The sequence below is a fragment of the Vulpes vulpes genome, chromosome 8 (genome assembly GCF_048418805.1).
Source record: "Vulpes vulpes isolate BD-2025 chromosome 8, VulVul3, whole genome shotgun sequence".
NCBI classification, from domain to species: Eukaryota; Metazoa; Chordata; class Mammalia; order Carnivora; family Canidae; genus Vulpes; species Vulpes vulpes.
The window spans coordinates 36,138,795-36,163,676 of NC_132787.1; the positions used below are offsets into that span (position 1 = coordinate 36,138,795).

A 24,882-nucleotide genomic window follows, 5' to 3' on the forward strand; every position below is an offset into this window, starting at 1 on the left:
GAAATAATTGAAAAGCTGGACTTCATTAAAATTAAAAATCTGCTCTGTAAAAGATGTTGCCAACAGAATGAGAAGACAAGCTATGGACTGGGAGAAAATATGTGTAAAAGACGTATCTGATAAAGGACTTATCCAAAATATTTTCTTAAAAATCTCTTAAAACTCACTAACAAGAAAACAACTTCATTAAAAAATGGTCAATACACAAACCAATATGCTTATTCATTCTTCTTTCCACCTTGTTAACATAAAAAGGTAGCATAAACTCACTTTTTGTTTTCACACAATATATCTTAGACATGTTTTTGTATCAATAGAGATTTTTTCACAGCTTCACAGCATTATATTGTATGCATGTCCCATATCTTATTAACCTGCTGCCTATTGATGTCAATTTGGGCTGTTTCCAGTCTTTTACTACTACAAACAGTACTGCAATGAATAATCTTGAACATACAACATTTTGCAAGAGTGCTAATAAAACAGCAGACTGAATTCCTAGAAATAGAATTGCTGATTCAAATGAATTGTGCAGTTATAGGGTTTTTTTGTGATTTAGTTTTGATAGATAGATGCTTTCTATGTTGACAAATATTGCCACTAATTTTATGTCCAGATAATTTACTGATTCTTCTATTGTTTGATGTAGTTTCTTAATTGGTTCTCTTATATATTTGAGGTATAAATTATCTCATATGCAAATAATCATTTCACCTTTTCCTTTAATACTTAATATCTCTGTTGTATTTGCTGAAATGTGTAGAACAAACTTAGAGTAGTAGAGATAGGATTTTTGTCTTCTTTCTTCCTTATTGCAAATACATTAATGTTTTCTTATTAAGCATGATATCTGCTTTCAGGAAAAGACATATATATATATATATATATATATATATATATATATATAGTTGTGGAATTAATCATTCATTACTCTTTTACTGAGTTTTTACAAAGAATGGATATCTTTCAATCTCTTCCTACATCTGTGGAAATGAAATCAACTTGATCATGATATAAAATCAGTACTTGTTTGATGTGCTGTTGGATCACTTTTACTAACTTTTCACTTAAGACATGTTATCAATATTCCTGCGTGAGATTCCTCACTACGCTATCTTTGCCAGATCTGGGTATCAGTGTTATACTCAGTTCATAAAAGGAAGTTTGAGTTTCTTGTTTTTCTGTACTCAGAAACAATTCACAAGTTTTTTGAGCATCTTAAGTGAAATAATTAAAGCAAAGCGCACAGCACAATGCCTGGCACAAAGCACTTTGCAAATATTTGCTATTACCATCTTTCTTTTGGTGATTCTCAAATACACATCTTTTCACATCTCTGAAATCAGAGATGTGTTTTACAATCAGTAGTATATTAGAACTTAATTAGATGAGTTTTTTTTTCTTGAAATAGTACCTTAGAGAATGGTGTCCTATCAATGATGTCTCAGATGTGACAGAGAGTAATGTCACTCTGCTCGTTGACATTAACATAGTAATTGTCATTCTGTATACTTCGAATTTGTATTTCACCCCTCCCCCCACTATTGCAACCTTACTTGAGGCCCTCATTTTCTCTCACTGCAACACTGAAACAGCCTCCGGATTGGTCTTCTCATTGTCTACATTGCTCTCCTCCAGTATGTGTGCCAACTTCCTACCAGAGTGCTCATGTGCCTCCCATGCCTAACTCATTTCTAGACAGCTGCCTGTGGAATGAAATCCAAATTCTTTCTTATGGCACTAGAAGCACTAGAAGCTCTAACTTCACTCTCTGGGTTTATCCCTAAGCCCCAGCCAAGCTGAACTCCTTTTTTGTACTTACAGATTACCTAACATCCCATGTTGTTTCAAAACCCACGTTTCTCACCACACTGACATATCTACTTAGAATATATTCTGCATGTGTCTGTATCAGCTGGGAATCCCTCTGGCAATAAATAACAGAAAAACAACTACTAGTTGCTTAAACAAATAGGAAAGTCCATAGGTTGACATTTCAAGGTTGATACAATTGCCCAATAATTCTGGCAGAGAACAAGGCCCTTTCTATCTTTTGGTCTTCCTTAGTAGGCAGACCTTCTTCATCCTCCTCCTGCTGCTTCATCATCTCAAGATGGTCACTGAATCTTCAAGCATCACATCTATTTTCCACACAGGAAGATTGAGGAAAAACATTCACTGTGGGACTACTGAAACTTTCTCTTTTTATTAGGAAAGCAAAAGTCTTCCATAGCCCACTCCCCAGAAGTTTCCCACTTATATGTCATTGGTCAGACTAGATCAAGCTAGACTCATAGCTTGAAGCTGGCTAAAGAGAAGGATATGAGTAAATAGCCAACAAGCAGTGTCTGCAATAGTCTGCTTGGCAAATATCTTCTCAATTTTTGAGACAGAGCTCAAGAATTATATCTTAGGAATTTAGGAGATATATATATATATTCATCATTAAATGAATATTTATTAAACACCTAGTACATACCAGGTACTGTTGCAATCTAGAAACCTCTTCTAATATTGACCTTTTGATCCAGTATGTCTACTTCTAGTAATTTACCTTACAGACTACTCTTCAAAAACACAGATGCCCATTAATGCAATAACTAGAATAACAACAAAAAAGAAAAATTGAATATCAATATGGCATTGATTAATTACAATGTAAGTGTAATAAATCAAATATATCAAATCAATATATCTCTCTCAATATAGACATTTATGCTGACATGGATAGTTATCTTTAAGATATATTTTAATGGAAAAAATGTAAAGTAAAATGTATACTATAGTAAAGCCACACTTTTGAAAGAAAATCCATAATAAAATTCATGTGGAATCTCAAGGGACCCTGAATAGCTAAAATGGTTTTGAAAAAAAAGAATAAATTTGGAGGATCCACACTTCTTGATTTAAAAAATATTACAAAACTACAATAATCAAAACAGTGTGGTCCTGGAATAAAGACAGACAAATAGATCAATGGAAGAGAATAGAGAACCCAAAAACAAATCCTCACATATATGATCAAATGGTCTTCAACAACAGTACCAAGACCACTCAAGATGAAAAAGGCAATCTCCTCAACAATTGATGTTTTGAAAACTGAATATCTAAATGCAAAAGAATGAGGTCGGATGCTTATCTTTTACAGTATACAAATATTAACACAAATTTGGTTAAAAAAATAAATGTAGGATCTAAAACTATAAAACTCCCAGAAGAAGAAAACAGAGAGGAAAAGCTTTATGACATTGTACACGGCAATGATTTTTTTGGCTAGATACCAAAAGCACGGGCAACAAAAGCAAAAATAGACAACTGAGACTACATCAAACTTAAAAACTTTTGTACATCAAAGACATGATCAACAGAGTGAAATAAAATCTGTAGAAAGGCAAAAAAATACTTAAATCATATATATTTGATTAGGGGTTAATATCTACATATAGATATATAATATATAAAGAAATCCTACAACTCGGGATCCCTGGGTGGCGCAGCAGTTTAGCGCCTGCCTTTGGCTCAGGGCGCAAACCTGGAGACCTGGGATCAAATCTCACGTCGGGCTCCCGGTGCATGGAGCCTACTTCTCCCTCTGCCTATGTCTCTCTCTCTCTCTCTTTCTCTCTCTCTGTGTGTGTGTGTGACTATCGTAAATAAATAAAAATTAAAAAAGAAAGAAAGAAAGAAATCCTACAACTCAACATTAAAAAAATCAAATAATCAGATTTGTTACATGAGCAAAAAAAGCTTGAATAGACATTTCTCCAAAGATGATATACAAATGGCCAATAAACCACAAAAGATGTCAGCATCACTAATCATCAGAGAAATGCAAGTCAAAACCATAATGATATATTATCTCATACTCATTAGGATGGCTACTATCAAAAACAAATAAAAATGAGGATGTGGAGAAACTGAAACTGTCCACTATTGGTGGCATTGTAAAAGAGTGCAACTGCTACAGAGAAGAGCCTACTTAGCATGGTGTTCCTCAAACACTTAAACATAGAACTACTATATGGGGATGCCTGGGTGGCTCAGCGGTTGAGCGTCTGCCTTCGGCTCAGGTCCTGATCCTGCGATTTGGGATCGAATCCTGCATCAGGCTCCATGGGGGGAGCCTGTTCCACCCTCTGCCTGTGTCTCCGCCTCTCTCTGTGTGTCTCTCATGAATAAATAAATAAAATCTTAAAAAAAAAAAAAGAACTACTATATGATCCAGCAATCTCACTTTTGAGTGTATGTGTGTGTGTGTGTGTGTGTGTATATAAAGACTGCAGAATAGTTACCAAAAATTAAAATACATTAGCAATCTACACCATACTTTTTAATTACATGGAAAAATTACATCATTGTATCTAATTAATTGAGTTATTTGTAATTACTGCTCTTTTTGAGCTCCTGGACCCAATTTTAATGGGGAGGGCACGGTCCAGCACATACAACAAGCAGGTGTCCAGGTACCAGCTGAGTGTCCTACAATTCAACAATTTCTAGTAGTACTATAGTACCTGTAGAGAGCATCAGGTTCCACAGGTTAAGGGCTCAGTCCTGCAAGGTTACTCCATCACCACCATTTCAGACCCTGGTTGCAAGCCCAGGCTGTTACCTAAGCTTCTGACTACATTGAAGGTTCCAATGGCTTCCTCATTGGGTTAGATTAATTTACTAGAGGGGCTCACAGAATTCAGAAAAACATTTTACTTGCTAGATTACTGGTTTACTATCAAAGGATATAGCTCAGGAACAGCCAAATGGAAAAGATGCATGGAGCAAGGTATGTAGAGAGGGATATGGAGTTTCCATGCCCTCTCTGAGTGCACCGTCCTCTTGGCTCCTCCACATGTTTACAAACCAGAAGCTCTCCCACTCAGTCCTCCTGGGTTTTTTGTTTTTTTTTTAATGGAGGCTTCATTTCATAGTCACAGTTGATTAAACCATTCATTGGCCATTGGTGAATGATTCAACTTTCAGCCCCTCTCTCCTCACCAAGTGTCAGGGGATGGGGGTAGGGCACTGAAAGTTCCAGTGCTCTAATCACATGGTTAGTTCTCCTGGCAACCAGCCCCCTATCCTTAGCTGGGGTTTAAAAGTAATCTCATAGGGGTCCCTGGGTGGCGCAGCGGTTTGGCGCCTGCCTTTGGCCCAGGGCGCGATCCTGGAGCCCCGGGATCGAATCCCATGTCGGGCTCCCGGTGCATGGAGCCTGTTTCTCCTCCCTCTGCCTGTGTCTCTGCCTCTCTCTCTCTCTGTGACTATCATAAATAAAATAAAATTCTTTAAAAAAAATAAAATAAAATAAAAGTAATCTCATAAACATAATAAGAAACACAATTGTCTCTTCTCAATACTTAGGAAACTCCAAGGGTTTGTGGAGGAGCCATGGACCAAATATAAATGTGAAATACATATTTGGTCATTTGCATGAACAAATATATTTTTTTCTTATAAATCATAATATTGCAGTTACCAAAAGCTAAAAACTAGAAAAGTAGAATTTTATACACCCACAGTTATTAAAGGAATACTATCTTTTTCATACCCTTTGTTTTGTAAATAACATGACTTTACTTCCAAATTATACTGCATTATTTCAAATTAAGTAATAGGAAACTACATATATGTAACTTGCCATGAAAACACATGAATTATAAGAACAATGACTTTTAAAACTTAACAGTTTTTAATAATATCTTACAAAATATATTTCATTATTTATTTCTTAAACATTGCTATAGTACTACTAGAAATTGTGGGATAAATAACCCACAATTCAACTAACAGTTAAATAACCTTTGGGCATCACAGAAAACCAAATAAATTAGAATATCTAGAGCTCTTAGATCATTACTCAGCTCATCCATCTAGTATGTACTATGTAATTTCTAGCTATCATCACTATTGTTGTTGTTAGTATCATTAACATCTAAGTAATTAAAGCTTGACAAATAACTTCACCTTTTCCTATTCTTAAAATCTGACTCCAGTGTTTTCTCCTAGACTAGGTATAACTCTCTAAAATAAAAGTTCTGGGGTGCCTGGGTGGCTCAGTCGGTTAAGCATCTGACTCTTGATTTTGGCTCAGGGTCATGAGATTGAGCCCTGCGTAGGCTCTGCACTGGAAGCCAAGCCTGCTTAAGATTTTCTCTCTCCTTCTCAGCAACCACCCCCCCCCCCCGCCCTCTCATAAATAAATAAATAAATAAATAAATAAATAAATAAATAAATAAATAAAATGAAGTTTCTGACTCTAAAAAGCTCCACAGTGAACATGAGGCCCTCAGAGAACAAAGTGGATCATATGGTGAAGCGATGAAATAATCCTGTGTGTCAGTGTACACAGGTGCCCACACATATGCACAGAATTTTTCAATCACCAAAGGAAAATTTACCCTGCAACCTATCCTGTACCTTGCTTCATATTCAAAAATAAACTGCATATAGTTAAAGATAAAATATCAACTACAAATACTTAAATTATAAAAACAATATAGCAGGTTTTTTACAATTTTGGGGTGCAAAAAGACTTCCTAATCAGAAAATAAAACGCTTAGACAAAGTTAATGTACAAGCAACAGCCTTCCTATAAGTTAGGAAGGACAATGATGCAGTACATCACTAGTAATCATATACATATAAAAGAAAAGAAATATATAATGCACCACTCTCTACCAGATTGGGAAATTTTTCAAAGATGTAGAAAGGTAGTTTTGGGCATTGCTGGTAGATGATAATTAGCAGAGTCATTTTACAAGGTGAATGTGACAGTATCCCTACAAAGTTTTAAAGGTATGTGCTCATTGACTTAGCAAATTCACTACAGATTCATCATACAAAAAATACTTCTACGTGCCCACAAAAGTATTGTAAGGACAATCACTGAGTTGCATTGTTTGTAATAAGTCACTTTAGTTCAGGCACTCACTCCTCTGTATGGCAATGTAGAATCTAGTAAAATAAATTATTTGTGGATGTCAGTACTCTTTAGAAGCACAAAGGAACAAGTGGACTTTAAAAGATAAAACATTAAGCTTTTTGATAATTTTGAGAAACTAGGGCAAGCATATCGTTTGAATAGAAACAATCTGAGAGTTCATTTTGCTTTTTATCTTTGTACATTCAAATATTTTTCTCATCAAAAATTAAGAGAGAGGGATACCTGGGTGGCTCAGCGGTTGAGCTCCTGCCTTTGGCTCAAGTCCCGATCCGGGAATCCAGGGATCCTGTACCACATCAGGCTCCCCACGCAGAGCCTGCTTCTCCCTCTGTCTATGTCTCTGCCTCACTCTGTGTGTCTCTCATGAATAAATAAAATCTTTTTAAAAATTAAGGAAGTAGCATAAATGAGAAACAATCAAATCTTTAAGACCATCTCTGGAGATACATATGGTCTGAACTCCCAAGGTTCTCCTCAAGGGGCGCTGAATACACCCTCTGATAGAGTGAATATAGTATGCCATTCATTAAGCTTCCTGACCCTGAATGTGGTTAACATGCAACTGGCTGAAATGTCCTTGATTTCATTGTCAGGGGCTACACTATCCTGAACATTCTCTTCACCTAGACAAAGTAAACCGGGTCTAACCATTGTTACCACTGGAGAAGCCATATTCAGTCCCGGTAAGCACTATACCAAAACAATGGAAACATTTTTTTTCTATGTATTTCTGTTGGAACCCATCTACCTCCTAATCCTATTTTTTCTCAATTCCCAAATAATCCTCCCTTGTTCTTAAGGGCATGAGTTTTCCTGCATTTCACACCCTTACTTTCTTTTTGAGGAATCGCCTTTCTTCTTTCCCCTACTTTCTTTCCTATATTATGCTTTTACCTCAATTTTATAACACTAAATATTTGTGAACTACTTCAAAATTCTAGAAAACTTGTTCTCTTTTCTATCAAGGATGTGTTACTCAGGTCCCCTAACTCTCTTTATTTGGATACCATCCTAGACCAAAGCCCAGAGCCCTTCTTCAATCATTAAGATTCAAAAGATAGGGATGCCTGGGTGGCTAACTGGTTGAGTGCCTGCCTTTCGCTCAGGTCATGATCCCCGGGGTCCTAGGATCAAGTCCCACAGTGGGCCTCCTGCAGGGAGCCTGCTTCTCCCTCTGCCTATGTCTCTCCCTCTCTCTGTGTCTCTCATGAATAAATAAATAAAATTTTAAAAAATATATTCAAATATAAATATCCATTTTCACTGGTTCACTAAGGTTTGTAGTTTTGAAAACTCTTTTTCCACACAGCATCATGTGTAAAACCACCCCCCAGGAAGCTGAGAGTGCATACATCACCATCCCCATATTTATTGGCGAGGAAGCTGAGACTAAGGGAAGTCAACTGAGTTACTTACAGCTGGGTCAGAAAGAGGACTCAGTGTCCTGACAACTGATGTAGTCACTTTTTCCCTAAGCTCACTTGTCTTCTTCCCAAAAAGAGAAGGCTCTATCTTGGATGAAGGGAGCATTTTTTGATAAAACTTACCTCTTTGTCTATGATTATATGGAAGTGGTGCCATTTCTCCTGAGGATAACTCCTCCACCTACTCAGTTACATCTGCCTCACACAGCTTCAGCCTCTCTCTTGGAATTATCACTTCTGTCTCCACAATACTCCACCTCTGCCCTTTCATTTGGCCCTCCCACTCAGCATTTGGAGAAGCAACATTTCATTTAAATTTGTTCAAGTCTCTCTCTCTCCTCTAAAAGAAACTTGTCACCCAACATGTCTGCCAAGTACTGCCCTAGCAACCCCCTTCCCTTCAGATGAACTGTGAAATTGGCTCCAGTTGCTTGTTTTCCTCTCACTCCATGAGCTGCCATCGGGCTTCTGCTCAACACAGACACTGAAACTGCTGGATCCTGTTCTCCTTGTGCCTAAATCTAGGAGAAGGAAAAAAGATGATAATTTAATATATTATTAGATTTCACTGTGGTATTTGACATGGATAGCCAGGGATTTAACAATAACAATGTTTACAGACCATCTTTGTAAGTTATAAGACAACAAATAAATGCTCTTAATGTTATTGATACCTCCTACTTTAAGTAACTAATCTTGTGACTAGGTTTTTAGTTATTTCTAGTTTCTTTTTTTTTTAAAGGTTTTTTTTTTAATTTTTTTTTTAATTTATGATAGTCACAGAGAGAGAGAGAGAGAGAGAGAGAGAGGCAGAGACACAGGCAGAGGGAGAAGCAGGCTCCATGAACCGGGAGCCCGATGTGGGATTCGATCCCGGGTCTCCAGGATCGCACCCTGGGCTAAAGGCAGGCGCCAAACCGCTGCGCCACCCAGGGATCCCTATTTCTAGTTTCTTAAAAGCACCTTGAGTTCTGTTATATTTTGAATAAGTACATTATAAAATCATGCAAATTAAAAATAAATAAATAAAATAAATGAAAAAAATCATGCAAACTTTTGAAATTTTTTTTCTAATTCTGTATGCCATTTATAGATGCCTTGGCATCAAGCACCAATCACCCTTACTAGTAAAAATCTTCTCCTGACTATACTTTTCTTAAAAATGTGCTTGGGGGAATGGGTAGATAGAGATCCCATCCCATGTTTCTCTTTCTGTCTTTTCTTGTTCCATTAGGTGCACCTGCCCTTCATCTAGACCCTGGTGTTCCTTGGGGCTCTGTCCTGGGCTCTTTTCTCTTATCACCAACATATCCTACTTGGCTATTATCATCCATTTCCCTAGCATCAGCTTTCCCAACAAACTGATAAATCTCTAATCTATTTAAGTAGGCCAGCTTTCAGTAAACTGGTGGTGTTCCAATTGCTTTAACTTTAACCTGCACTAGCAAATTTTGTACGTTTTCATAGGACAGCTCACAATGGAACACTATAATCACATTTTCGCAATGTATGAAGACACTCACAGTTAAGAATAGACATGATAATAATCATAGTGATAAAGAAATAATTTAGTTAGGATATAAGCTTTGCTGCCCCAGCGAAGAGATATCAAAACACAATGAGAGAATGTATTTTTCAATAACATGAAAGTCTAGGCTAGAGTGGCCTTTGGATGATTCAGAAATTCAGACTATATCTTACTTGTTGCTCTGCCTTCTTTGACACATGGCTTCTCTTAGAGCCTACAATAGAAGGTCTGAGTATAGTCACCATGCCCACATTCCAGCCAATGGTAAGGAAGGAAGGGGGACACTAAACACAACTCTTCCTTTTGAAGTCATGAAAAGCTACTCCACTTATACTCCAATCACCAGAATATAGTCATATGCCACACTTAACTTCAAGGAAGAAGGCTAGAAAATGAAAGTTTTTAGCTAGGCAAATTGTGCCCAGCTAAAACTCAGGATTTCTTTTTTTTTTTTTTTTTTTTTTAAGATTTTACTTATTTATCTATTTATTTGAGAGAGAGAGAGAGAGAGAGAGAGAGCATGAGTTGGGGGAGGAGAGAACAAAGGGAGAGGGAGTAGCAGATTCCCCGAAGAGCAGGGAGCCTGATGCAGGACTAGATCCCAAGACTATAACCTGAGCCAAAGTCAGATGCTTAACCAACTGAGAGCCACCCACGTGCCCCTCAGGAGTTCTATTATTAAGGATTAAGGATAGAAAGATAGAATTGGAGAAGTAGTAATAGGATACAACCAACAGTTTCTGCTGCATGGATATCAAACAGATGTTCCTGAAATCAATATTTTTACTTATTCTGTTCACTATACTATAATTTCTATTTTATTATATTCTAGCTCATTTTTTTAAATCTTGGTCATAACTCACTGATCTTATCATAGCTCACTGTAGATGATGACCATAATCTGAAAAACATTTCTCTAAGCCTACTGTGTCAAACATATCAACCAGTAGCCACATGGGCTATTGAGCACTCAAAATGCAGCTAGTCTAAATTGATATGTGTTGTAAGTATAGAATCGCACACCAGATTTCACACTTAGTACAAAAAATGAACATGAAGCATCTTAGCAATTTTTATATTAATTAAATGTTGAAATGATAATATTTTGGATACCTTAAGTAAAATATATTATCAAAATTAATTTAATCTCCTATTTTTGTTTTTTAATGTGGTCACTAGAAAGTGTAAAATTACATAGGAGGCTCACATTATGTTTCTATTAAGGCATATCACTCTAAATTCTAGATGCAAACATTAAACTCCCTTTGAATATTAATACTTGAATATTCTACAAGCACTTCCTTTTTTTTTCTTTCTTTTTATTTTTTTTAGAGAGAGAGAACCCATTGGAAAACAGGGGAAGGGGTAGAGGAAGAGACTCCACTTTCAGGGAGGGCTGACTGGGGTCTCAATCAAAGGACCCTGAGATCGTGACCTGAATTGAAATCAGGAGTCGACGCTTAACCGACTGAGCCACCCAGGTGCCCCTACAAGCATTTTCTAAAACTAGACTCTTTGTCCCCCCAGCCCTCAGCTTTTCTGTCCCTCTTTCCCACTCTGTATTTCCTCCATTTCATTCAGCCAGTCAAAGGCAACACAATTCACTCCATAATCAGCCAGGAAAATTTAAAAGCACATGCCATCACATTCATATATACACTGGGTACTGTAATTTTACCTCTTAAATATGATATAAACCTATCCATCTTTTTCTAATGTCATTATGAACACGCTAGTGCAAAATACCATCATCTCACCTTATATCAATTCCCAAATTGGCCTCTCTGACTCCTGGATTGCCTCCTCCCAGTCAGTCTTCCAAATTTCAATAAAAGTGACCTTTCCAAGAAACAAATCTGAAGAAGTCACACCACTGATAACTCCCCATGCACCTTAATAGTATCAACAAGCTCCTTTTTTATTTGAAGCCAGTTTGTTTCACCACGTTTCTGAGTGCATGGGCACTTTCTCAATACCAAGTATTGTCCGTTTCACTGAATGTGTCATGATTATTCTCACCTCCTGAGCCTTTGTATATGTCATTTCTTATGTGCTTAGAATGCATTTTTCATTGCCTTCTTTCCTCTGGCTAAACACTAGTTATACTTCAAAGCTTAATGAAAATTTTGCTTTGCCAGAGATTGCCTTTCCAAAGTCCGAGAGCGGATTGTGCATCCCTCTTATGCACTCCCACAGCATCCTGAGCTTTAATAATACTGTTTGGCTACTAAAAGGATGAGATCATGCCATTTGAGACAGCATGAATGGCCCTTGAGGGTATTATGCTAAGTGAAATAAGTCAGACTGAAAAAGACAAATACCATGTGACTTTACTCATAAGTGGAATCTTTAATACATATATATATATATATATATATATATATATAACAAAAAGAAGAATCAGACTCATAAATACAGAAAAAAACTGTATTCTCCTCACCAACTGGGAGGGCGGGCGGTGGGTAAGAATGACTTGATGGGCAAAATGGGTGAAGAGGAGTGGGAGGTATAGGCTTCCAGTTTGGAGTAGATAAGTCAAGAGGATGAAAGGTACAGCACAGGGAATATCGTCAATGATATTGTAGAGCAATGTATAGAGACAGATGGTAGTGACACTTACAGTAGTCACAGCATAATGTATAATGTATAAACTTGTCCCTATGTTGTACACCTGAAACAAATGTAACAAGGTATGTCAACTATACTTAAATAGTAAATAAGTAACATTCCATAAAAGCACATGGACAAAAGATATTTCTCAGAGTGCTAGATGCTTCAAAGAATCAATAGAGCTCTTATCTCAGTGTACACATTGCTCAGCAGCATGTGCGCTGTGTTGGTAGTGCACTCCTGAAAGAAACATGCACAACAGTTGTTGGTAGAAGTGGTGTCTGAGTGAATGAAATCACGCCATCAATTTTTTAGTAAGACACTGTATTTAACACTTTGTGCTGCATGTTAAACATTCCATATAGGAATATGTTCAAAGGGTGATTCTGACAATGCTGGCTTCATGAATGACTCAATTTGCTGCTATTTCAAAATAAGAAGATAGAAAATCTAAAAAAAAAAAGAACCAATCACAGTTGAAGAATATAATAACAAATAAAAATATCCTAGAGGAAATCAAGAATAAAGTAGGAGATGCAGAAAAACATAGAGATCTGCAAGCCCGGGTAATAATAGCACCCAAGTTGAAGAGCAAAAGATAAAAGAATGTTTTTTAAAGATTTTATTTATTGGTTCGAGCAGGGGCCAGGGTGGGGGTGGGGGGGTAGAGTGGCAGAGAGGGAGGGAGAAGCAGATTCCCAGCTGAGCAGGGAGCCTGACTGAGCTTCATCTCAGGACCCAGAGATCATGACTTGAGCTGAGGGCAGAAGCTTAACCAACTAAGCCATCCAGGCATCCCAAGAAAAGAGTTTATAAAAATGAGGATAAGTTAAAGAATCTTTTTGACCGGATCAAATGAATAAATATGCATATTTTAGGGGCCCAAATAAATAATAATAATGTTTGCCTACTGTATTTTTACTGCTAGTTTGTCAGGTTTCACACCCATAGAACTTAAGACCTTTCAGTGCCTATCTGTTTCTACATATGTGACCATTCCACTCCATAATTTTGCATTATACATAGTCTTAGTAGGCTCAATAAATGCTTACGAAACAACCAAATGGATAGATGGATGGGTGTAATAGTTGATTTGATTACAGGTTGTTGAGGAGTAGCATATTTAGAAAGCAGTAACAAAATTTGTTTGTATAGTTGATGATAAATTGGGTTCTTTGTTATCACAGTAAGTCAAAGCTTCTTCTTTTTTTTTTTTTTTTTTTTTTTTTTTTTTAGGTTCTGCTACTTCTCTTTTCATCTTTCCACTTTCTTAATTCAGGAAAACATTTTCTATTATCATCCTTCCAGGGTCTGGCTTTTCATCCTCAATTCGGTACCACCCCTAAGGTCAAAAACCTATTAGCTGAATCCAATACCATTCCCATAGGGAACTACTGAGTTCTGAATGTGCTTCAACATTTAAGCAGGCATATCTAACGGAGGACTCGCAGGCACACTGACTTCTGAAGTGAAATCGCTATTTTGAGCCTGGACAGTGTTGCTTAAACTGTAGCTTCCCTTGCCAACTATTCAGGCAAGAGACGTGAGGAAAGCCATAAAAGGAGCTGCGGGGAAGTGGAACGAGGGAGTGAGAGAAGGGGTTGAAAAGCTGGGGGTAAAACAAAGAAAAGAAAAGCCGATTAGCTGCTTTACAGTAAAACCCAGAGAAAGTGAGCACTGATGGAAATGTGGATTTTATCCCTCCAGGAATTCTAGTCAGCCCACCCGGAAATAACCTTGGCTGTAATTAGGCCCCTGAGAGCAATGACCCTTCCACAGAAGTTCAGAGACCTCTGCTTTGTTTAGACACCAAGTGTGGGTGGAACTTCCTGTTTGCACCAGGAGCTGCATAAAGCCTAGTTGCCCTGGGGAATGTTTGGGATCAAACCAGTTGCAGGGAGCCGGGTACAATACAGTCTGGTCTCCTCAGGGCCCTTCTCCCTGCAGCATGAGGAAAAACAAACTCCTTCATCCCAATTTTATTCTCCTCCTTCTGGTCTTCCTGCCTGCAGATGCCTCAGTCTCTGGAAAACCGTGAGTTTCACAGAGAACATAAAGAATCCTTTCCCTTAAAGAGAATCCTTTCTGATTCTTATTTAGATGATTCATTTGTCTTTCTCACAAAACTGTCACCTTCTTAGCTTTAAGATCTCTTCCAGTTATCAGAGTTCATAAATTTGGTTTGTTCATTCTTTCCTTCTTCTTAACTAGTTTTCTCCAACTCTTTCGATCTCTCACTTTCTAAATTTTCTAGGGATATACAAAGACTTTCGAAGGGGCATTTGCAATTGATACTTTTAAAGAATCAATTTTTAGATCCTCACATTCAGATTGATTTTCTCAAGACCATGCTGTTTATCCTTTCTTACTTTTTTTTTACTTTTTAATTTTTTACTTTTTTTTTACTTTTTAATTTTTTACTTACTTTTTAATTGCCCATCTCACAATTTATGAGACAAACCTCTCCCTCAGTGCTCAATATTACCATGGAGCATTGTCCTGGAGTATAAAAAATCTGTAGGGCAGAAATATTTGAAATACTGTTAAAGGAACAATTTGAAATATTGATATTGATGTTGAGAAAGCAAAGGATTCTAACAGTGAGGAAGAAAATTCATTTGCAGATTATGTGGTAATGAATTATTTGTTTAACAAAGTTGAAACACCGGCTGATAGGTGATTAGAAGCAATTCTTGATAATAGGTACTGGGTGATTTTTGGTACCTAATGCAGGAGTTGCAAGAACTGATGACAATGATATAATTGTTTTATCTGTATTTTATTTACCTTTAAACAATGTCTCATGGCACTCATGTCCATACAAACTAAAAATAGCAACAGAATTGATGTTAAGCCTCATTCAGTTCCTGCAGTTAAAAAATATCCATCTAAGGGAGAAGAAATGTGTGGGAAATATCAAAAAGGGAGACAGAACATAAAGACTCCTAACTCTGGGAAAGGAACTAGGAGTGGTGGAAGGGGAGGAGGGCAGGGGGTGGGGGTGAATGGGTGACGGGCACTGAGGGGGGCACTTGACGGGATGAGCACTGGGTGTTATTCTGTATGTTGGTAAATTGAACACCAATAAAAAATAAATTTATTATAAAAAATATATATATCCATCCATGGATACACAAAACAGCTCATTGTTCTTATTCAAGATGTGTTTCAAAAGTATTTTGATTTTATATCTAAAATTAAAAATAGCTGAAACATAATTTGTAATATGTTTATTTTGTTTTGATCAGTTGCATACTAGTAAGACTTGAAAATAATTCAATCCAGAAGAAAATGTTTAACATGTACAGCTTTATGAGTTAAAGTTAAATTAAGCACCCATACATAATATTATATATGTATGAGTTCATGTACATATATATACATATATATAGCCCACATATATATATATATAGTTAATAAAGAAGCAAGAGTTATCCATAAAAATATTTGGAAGCATAAAAATCTTAAGATAAACTTCTAAGTAGTAAGTGGCATGATAATTCAAGTTTAAGGAAGGCAAAAAAGGAAAGATGTTAAATTTCTGATCATCACAAAAAGAATCTTTTGATGTATTTTTTAAGTAGATCATACTGAGTAACTTATCACTATATTTTAGAACCCATTGAAAACTATAGAAGACTAACATAAGTTTTAACTTAAAATGTCATCCAAAATAATATCTTTTGGTACTATGTGTGATAAAAATATAGATGTTTACTTGGAAACATGTAAGGAATACGTAGTGTCTAAAAATTATTTTAGGAATTCTGTGAGCAAAAATGTTTGAAAACTACATAGTCAATAAAATCATATATGAGGGTCTTGGCAAAGTTTCTGTTCTGCTCATGAGTTACCAAGACCCCAAATTCCATCACTAGAAGGCCATTTTTGGGTGGATCCATTGTCTAGCTATGAGTTGAAAGGCAAATATTTAAAATGCAAACAGTCAGGGTTAGATAATATGAATATTTCATTAGTTACTTACCACAACTGAGACTTTAATGACTCACTTTCCTCAGATTCCCTCTGAAAAGTGGAAGCAAGTATGTGCCGTACCATTTTCACAGGGTTGTTGAATATATATACTTTTGTTACCCAACGAAAGTACTATTTATTGATTGATTTTAGTAGTGTCTCTCCTGAGGCTTTGCTTGCTTTTTACTGCCATCCTAGTGTAGAATTGATTTACCGCATGAAGAAATATAATTCACATATTTTCATTTGAATTTAGATGATCACATATTGTGTTCCTTCAAGTTCCTTCAAGGTATCCTAGCAGATTTTAATCTACTTAAAGCTCACTTCAAGCAAAATGTTCACTGCCATGGCAATGATGATGGAACGAGAAATCATTCTCATGCATGCCATTCAACAGCAGTAATCAATGTCATATTTATCAATCAATATGTCTTATCAATTGGTATAGAACTAATGAGAGTAATAATCATTGTGATGGAAAATAGTGCTGGTGATAACAATACCTCTCCTCCTTCACTCTCCTCTAATTGGATTCCCCCATTCCCAGGCAGTACATGGTCCTGGTCCCCTCCCTGCTCCACTCTGAAATCCCTGAGAAGGGCTGCCTCATTCTGAGTTACCTGAATGAGACAGTGACTGTAAGTGCTACCTTGGAGTCCGTCAGGGAGAATAAGAGCCTCTTCACTGACCTGGTGGGGGAAAAGGACTTATTCAACTGTATCTCCTTCACTGTGAGTATGCCTGTTTGACTTCACATACTTGATTCTATTGGTTAGGGTCATAGGCATCTAGAATTCAGTCAAGACACAGCTTTGAGAGCCTGGCAAAAACTCCAAGAAGAAATCTGCAGGAGATAAATATGTATAGGCATATTAAAGATCAACTTAATGATCAAAGAAAATTTCTATTAGCCAGGGGGGTAAAAAGCAGTATGTACTAGACAAAAGGAAAATGTGACTTCTTAAAATTAAAATGGAGAAAATATTAATAAGGCAAATTAGACCAACCCACCACATAAGTGCACAGTGGTGGTCTGACAAGAACACATCAGCCCATATTAAAGAGGGAAAATTGTAAAATTACCATAAGCAAATATCCAATAATCTCTTCAGCATTGCCCGTATGTAAAATGCTTACAGCCTATGGCCAATAAAATATGGTAGCCTTATTTCCCATATGCTTCTACCATGCCCTGTTAGCACATAGCATCAACTTGGTAAAGTTCATTATATAACTGAATCAAGACTATTAGCTCATCTACAAGGAGATGTGAATCTCACTTATGACCTCTTTTCCTCCATCTTCTGTTCTGTCTTCCCATTTGTAAAATGACAGAAGTAATTCCTGTCCATGCCATCTTCCCCTGATGAAAATGAAGGGGGTGCAGTGAAGGGGCCAGATCTCCAGGGAAGAGAGGAACAGGGAATGAAGGAAGAAACTTGCAAGACTGACTAGGTTCTGGGGGTCTATCCTATATTTCAGGTGCCAAGATCTCCATCCAATGAGGAGGTCATGTTCCTCACTATCCAAGTGAAAGGACCAACACAAGAATTCAAGAGACGGACCACAGTGGTGGTTAAACACCAAGAGAGTCTGGTCTTTGTCCAGACAGACAAACCCATCTACAAACCAGACCAGACAGGTACAAAAAGGCCCTACAGTCAGAACAACTCCAAAAAGGAAAGGCCTTCCAGCCCTGCATTTTCCCCAAAGGCTCTGTAGTTCTGGTTCTTTAAGTTTGATTTACAGGCTACTAATCCTGATTTAAAGTTTCTAGGACTCACAGAAAATGTTTCTGTTTCAGTGAAGTTTCGTGTTGTCTCATTGGATGAAAATTTTCACCCCCTGAATGAGTTGGTGAGTCTCTAAATATCTATATAGAATCACTGTTATCTGTGTAGTCTGAGAGTGTATTTTTGGTGCTGGGGGAGGACCAGAGAGAGAAAGAATCTGGTATCACTAGCAGTGATTTCTGGCATTACAATACTGCAAGATCCTCATTTAAACCAGAATCCCACGGGATGCCTGGGTGGCTCAGCGGTTGAGCATCTTTGGCTCAGGGAGTGATCCTGGTCCGGGGATAGAGTACCACATCAGGCTCCTCGCATCTATCTCCCTGCTTCTCTCTGTGTGTTCCTCATAAATAAATAAATAAATAAATAAATAAATAAATAAATAAATAAATAAAATCTTTTTTAAAAAATAATAAAAGATTTAAAAATAAAATAAAACAAAATAAACCAGAATCCCAGGTTAAGAAAGTAGCTAATTCTTTCCATCTTAGTACTGGTAATCAGTCAGTTGTCACACAATTAAACTTACTCTTTATAAAGTTTTCGATTAAGCAAATTAGAAAAGTATGTTAAATTAGGCAAATTAAAAACACATACTACATCATCAAATAACTTAAATTCAAATAACTTCTCAAAGATTTAGAATTTTTATAAATTCAAATAACTTCTCAAAGATTTAGAATTTTTCTAAACACACCTACCAAAACCTCTTCTATAAAGGAAGAATGTAATCAGTGTTTGTTCTTTGAGACTAACACCTGATATTTATAAGGAACAACTTTTTCAACTTTAATGCAAAGATCAAATCAGAAAGTCCTCATTTTTCTCTCCAAATCTACTGCTCCACCACATCTTATTTCAGATGCAATTCTTTTCTTCTAATTCCTAAAACAAAAGCCTATCATGGGGCACCTGGGTGGCTCAGTTGGTTAACTGACCTGCTCTTGATTTCAGCTCAGGTCATGATCTCAGGGTCCTGGGATGGAACCTGGTGTCAGGCTCTGTGCTTCAGTTCAGCAGGAGTCTGATTGAGATTCTCTCTCTCCCTCTGTCCCTTCTCCCACTCTTGCTCTCTAAAATAAATAAATCTTTAAAAAAAAGATTATTGTATAATCCATTTTCTCTCTTTCTCCCATACCTACATCCACTTTATCAGAAAATCATGTTAATTTGAAATATATCCAGACTATTTCTATTTATTACAACCTAATTGCCAATCTCATCCTGGCCAATATCACCTCTAAACAAGACTGTTGCAGTAGCCTTGAAGCTGGTCTTCTAGTTTCTACTTTCATTCTTCTATCTAAAATAAACACTTCATCCATCACTGTAGCAGCCTTACCATTTTTTCTTCTCAGCATCTAACTACCTGATGTAAATCAGGTGTGTGTGTGTGTGTGTGTGTGTCTGTGTGTGTGTGTGTATTTATCATATATTGTCACCCTTGAGATATATATCATTTATATATTTATATACATATGTAAAATGAATGCTGAATCAATGAATCATTGATATATATCTCAAATGAATGCTGAATATAAAATGAATATCAACTTATGAATATGTGTTTATATTTACATATAATTTACATATTATAAATATGTGAATATTAAGTATATAAAATATTTATCTCCAAAATATATATATATATATGCGTGTGTGTTTCTTTTTTTTTAAGATTTTATTTATTTATTCATGAGAGACACAGAGAGAGAGAGAGGCGGTTGGGGTGAGGGGGAGCAGAGGCACAGGCAGAGGGAGAAGCAGGCCCCACACAGGGAACCGGATGCAGGACCGATCCTGGGACTCCAGGATCATGCTCTGGGCTGAAGGCAGGTGCTAAAACACTGAACCACATAGGGATCCCCTGCAGGTGTGTTTCTTATATATCCAACCCTACTAGAATCAGATATATTGTTCTTTTGTGCCTTTCTGTACTCCCAGCACCTAGAATGATGTATAGCACTTGGTGAGCACTTAATAAATATTACTTTTTAAAAAATGACTAAATATTGATAGTAGAGGAGCTATTCCTCCTCTTTATTCTTAGGAGTGAGAATTCTGTGACACATCTCAATATTTGGATCTGAGTGTGGTTCTTATAGTTAGTGTTCATTTTTTAATCTGTAAAGTTTCATAAGAAAGGAGTATTTCTCACTGGAATTTAAGTAATATTAGTAAATTCCATTCCTAATGAGTGGCTGTGCACATGGATATTTGTTGCTGATAGCCTAATAGATTCTTAATATTATTTATTAATTGCTTAAAATAGAATAATTAAAATTTTTGTAAAATTTAACCTGGATTTCCTTTCTACTTTACTACAGAGAGTTATTCTACATAAAGCTGTTTTGCTTTAAAAAAAAAAAAAAAGCTGTTTTGCTTATAAATCAGAATTGAGAATAGTTGAGAATAATTCTACATTCCTTTATTTCTCTTTTGTCTTTCAGATTCCACTAGTATATATTCAGGTAAGCAACATGAAACATTCCACAATCAGAATTAAAGTAATAAATGTAGAGAAAGTGTTGATTTTTGAGAGGTTTTTACAATATACCAGAAACTTGACATTAAGGCTGAAACCTTCAAGCTCATATAGTGCTAGATGGTTCTGACTCATCTGCCCTCCCCACCCCTCACCACCACACCATTGGTTCTCTTTGTGGATAACATGGGAGTTTCTATAGATGTCTTTTATTGTCTCTAATGCTCTAGGCTCTGTTGTAAGTTCCAATTACTGTATCCATAGGACCCGAAAGGAAATCGCATCACACAATGGCAGAAACTCAGATTAGAGAATGGTCTCAAGCAATTGAGCTTTCCCCTCTCATCTGAGCCCTTTCAGGGCTCCTATAAGGTGGTGGTGCAGAAGGAATCAGGTGAAACGACAGAGCACCCCTTCACCGTGGAAGAATTTGGTATGGATTATGAAAAGTCATGGAGCATTTTTCTTCATATCTAAACTTCTGGGCCCAGAATTTGAGCTTATTTAGAGTCCTTCCATTTCCTATGTGTGAGGTTGGGCTTTGAATAGAGTCATTTATGTCTCACTCCAATGAGATTATCAATGATCTGTGAAGAGAACTTCATATACCTTGGTTATTTTTTGTAATAATTTTTAATCTCAAAGAAATGTAAAACATCTTTGTTTTAGAGAAGTCTTCCATAATTCATTAAGGCTTCAGTGATCTGTCAGAGTCCTTCAATCAGAATATCCATTTGAGGGGTGCCTGGGTGGCTCAGTGGTTAAGCATCAGCCTTTGGCTCAGGTCATGATGGGGTGTGTGGATTCCTGCTCACTGGGGAGTCTGCTTATCCCTTTCCCTCTCCCTCTGCTCCTCCCACTGCTTGTGCACTCTCTCTCTCTCTCTCTAATAATTAAATAAAATCTTTTTAAAAAGAATATCCATTTGATAGTAAGGTGGTTGTATTGGAGAGTATAGCTACCTTTTCAGAACCCTAAAATATTTTTAGGGAATTGTTACTGAAAATACTAATTCCCCAAAAGTTGAAAAATAATCACTAACTTCCTTTATCATCAATGAACAGTGCTTCCCAAGTTTGAAGTGAAAGTAACAATGCCAAGGATAATCACTATCTTGGAAGAAGAAGTGAATGTTTCAGTGTGTGGCCTGTAAGTTACATATTTTTTAATCTTTTGAAAAATTATTTAAAGGAGACTCACCATTTGTGATATTTTGACTCATTTCTTTAGGAACAGTGGGAGCACAAATACTTAAAGAACATGGGATCATCCCATCTCTGGAACCTTCCTCACCTGTTGCTTCTCTATTTTTCCCTCTTATTTTCTTTCTTGTCCTTATCAATATTATTATAACTATCATGGGACAAGCAACTGTTCCTAGGGAAGCTGTCTACTAGGATTGATTCTGAAAGTGACAAAGCTACACACACACACATAGGCAAATAGGACAGTGTTAAAAGGTATAATCACTTTCCCCTCCCCAGGTTGGAAAGGAAATTCTTGTCATCAACAGATCATTTACCGGACCTTGCATACATAGTGGGAAAACAGCTTAGATTCAGAATTTGTAAAGATAGGCATATTACCAAAATCTCAGCTGACTCTTTGGTCTACCTAAGGCTTGTCACATACCTCTCAACACTGCCATTTTTTTTAAAGAATTTATTTATTTATTTGAGAAAAAGAGGGGAGGGGCAGAGGGAGATCCAGAAGCAGACTCTCCACTAAGCAGGGAGTCCAAAACGGAGCTTGATTCTAGAACCCTGAGATCACGACCTGAGCCTAAGGCAGATGCTTAACCAACTGAGCCACCCAGGCACCTTGTCAGCACTGTCGTTTTTACTGATGAGACTGGACCTTTGGTCCAGTTTGGTCCTTTTCAACTTAAAAATTCATGTTTCCAAAATCTTATGCTCCCATCCCAGTAGTCCAGTGGTAGCACTAGCAGATAGAGCACACAGAGTGAAGAGTCCAGCCCTGCCTAAGGGCCACACATGTAAGGCATCCATGATTTAGCTGAGTCCCTGCTCCAGCACTGTCTCAGAGTAATTGCCACCGAGTTCCTGATCCCACATAACTGGTGAGCCAACACCCTTGCAAATAAAGATACAAAGGATATTTTTAGGTAGAGAAGGAAACAAATACCCTTGAAAACACATCAACCATCAATGACAAATAGATGATAGATAGATAGATAGATAGATAGATAGATAGATAGATAGATAGAAGATAGATATACACATATATGTGTGTGTATAATCATAACCCCATTTTTGTAAAAAGTAGACAAGTTAAAAGTCATATAAATAGAGCTACACATCGGAAGAGGTTAATAGAAGGAAACATCATTGTATTAATAGTTTGTATTCCTAGATAGAATTGAGGGCATTTTCTCTCTCATTTTCGTTTTGTTGGTGCTGGGTTTTCTTTTTCTTTTAAGAATAGATGTAGCTTTGGTAATAAATCTATCTTTTTAAAGATGAAATTAAAAATAAAAATTATAGGAAAAAAGATGTGATCAAAGAAGGCTATAGTCAATTTCAGCATGTGGCACTGGAGATTTTTTTAAAAAGGTCATAACTTAGCCCACTTGCTTCGACACTGTGAGAGCCCTGCAGAGATTAGAGAGAAATACAGAATAAACATACTAAAGGGGAAATAGAAATAGATAGAAAATGGGGATGTTCGATGTCTGCTTTGATTCATTTGGCAATGTTCTTATGGCAGATACACATATGGGAAGCCCGTCCCAGGACATATAACTATGAGAGTGTGCAGAAAGTACAGTAACCCTTCTAACTGCTATAGTGGAGAGTCACAGGCTGTCTGTGAGAAATTCAGTCATCAGGTAGGTAGAAGACTGTTCCTTCTACGGTCTAACAATGGAGACATTGTTGATAAGCAGTGAACTACAACCTGGTACTAACTCAGGAATTGAGCAAGCTAGAAGAGAGCAATCTAGAAGAGATATTGTACTAATTTTTTATATAGTGACTTAGCACAATGGGAATTATTTATTTCTCGGAATTGTCCACTGTGGGTGTCCTTGGTTCATCAAGCCCCCGGAATAATGGAAGTTGAGCAATCTCTAAGACTTGGCCCCAAAGCTGCCTTGGGCATCTACTTGTATGAAGGAAGAAGAAAAAGCATTACACCTGTTAATCACTTTGGCTGGGAAGGGCATAGGTTTTGCCTTCTTTCCATGAGTGAGAATTTGTCATATAGCACCCCCCGCCCCCAGTGTCAAGGAGGTAGGAAACAGTCTCCAGATGTGCAGCCCTTCCCAGCAGCAGGTGCATGCTATGGAAGGGGAGTCTGACTTTGGTGAAATGTTAGTTCCCTGCTACAGCAGAATTACCCACAAATTGTTAAGACATTTTTATCTCATTAACTCTAGGGAATATCAGATATTAAGAAATACATCTGATAAACCAGATACAATTGTGAAATACAGTCATAATTAATTCCTAGAGAATATTTAGTGTTCTTATCATAGAAAATCCCTAGGTTATATTGTGCCCCCAAAATCCTACCAGATTAAAAGACCACTGATCTGCCCAGTATTATGTTTTTGTATTTTATCTTATCCCCTCCTAGCTAAACAGCCAGGGCTGCTTCTCTCAGCAAATAAAAACCAAGATCTTCCAGATGAAAAGACAAGGATATGAAATGAAACTTGAAGTGGAGGCCAAGATCCAAGAAGAAGGAACAGGTTTGTGTACCTCATGGGTATGGAAGAAAAAACAATGTACATCGATTTATTTCCTTTCCTGAACTATGAACTGAAAGGGAAATAGTAGTATAGGAAGTTCAGGGATATCATCCTTCAAAAAAAAAAAAACTCATATTTTCTTTTTCTTTTTTCCAGAGGTAGAATTAACTGGAAAAGGATCCGCTGAAATTACAAGAACCATAACCAAACTCTCATTCGTGAAAGTGGACCCATATTTTAGACAAGGGATCCCCTTCTTTGGGCAGGTGGAGTATTTTCTAAATCACAAATCAAATTGTGTATTATCACCTAATAAGTACATCATATTATGCTAAAACCAGACCTGGTTTATTATCTATTGATTAGTATAACCAAAAGCATAAAACCACATAAAAATAAACCTGTCCCTCTG

At 36.9% G+C, this 24,882-nt stretch overlaps 1 protein-coding gene across 1 annotated transcript in view; it reads left to right on the forward strand.

Moving 5' to 3' along the window:
• The first annotated feature begins 14,127 nt into the window (after nucleotides 1-14,127).
• The window catches only part of LOC112917296 (alpha-2-macroglobulin-like), a 41,724-nt gene continuing 30,969 nt past the window's right edge, over nucleotides 14,128-24,882 (forward strand). Inside the window, exons 1-10 of the mRNA XM_025995236.2 lie at nucleotides 14,128-14,536; nucleotides 17,028-17,211; nucleotides 17,963-18,122; nucleotides 18,285-18,337; nucleotides 20,724-20,744; nucleotides 21,023-21,191; nucleotides 21,823-21,907; nucleotides 23,486-23,606; nucleotides 24,356-24,470; nucleotides 24,627-24,736. Of these exons, the coding sequence (XP_025851021.2) occupies nucleotides 14,451-14,536; nucleotides 17,028-17,211; nucleotides 17,963-18,122; nucleotides 18,285-18,337; nucleotides 20,724-20,744; nucleotides 21,023-21,191; nucleotides 21,823-21,907; nucleotides 23,486-23,606; nucleotides 24,356-24,470; nucleotides 24,627-24,736 (1,104 nt within the window). The 5' untranslated portion in view covers nucleotides 14,128-14,450. The remainder of the gene's footprint in view (nucleotides 14,537-17,027; nucleotides 17,212-17,962; nucleotides 18,123-18,284; nucleotides 18,338-20,723; nucleotides 20,745-21,022; nucleotides 21,192-21,822; nucleotides 21,908-23,485; nucleotides 23,607-24,355; nucleotides 24,471-24,626; nucleotides 24,737-24,882) is intronic.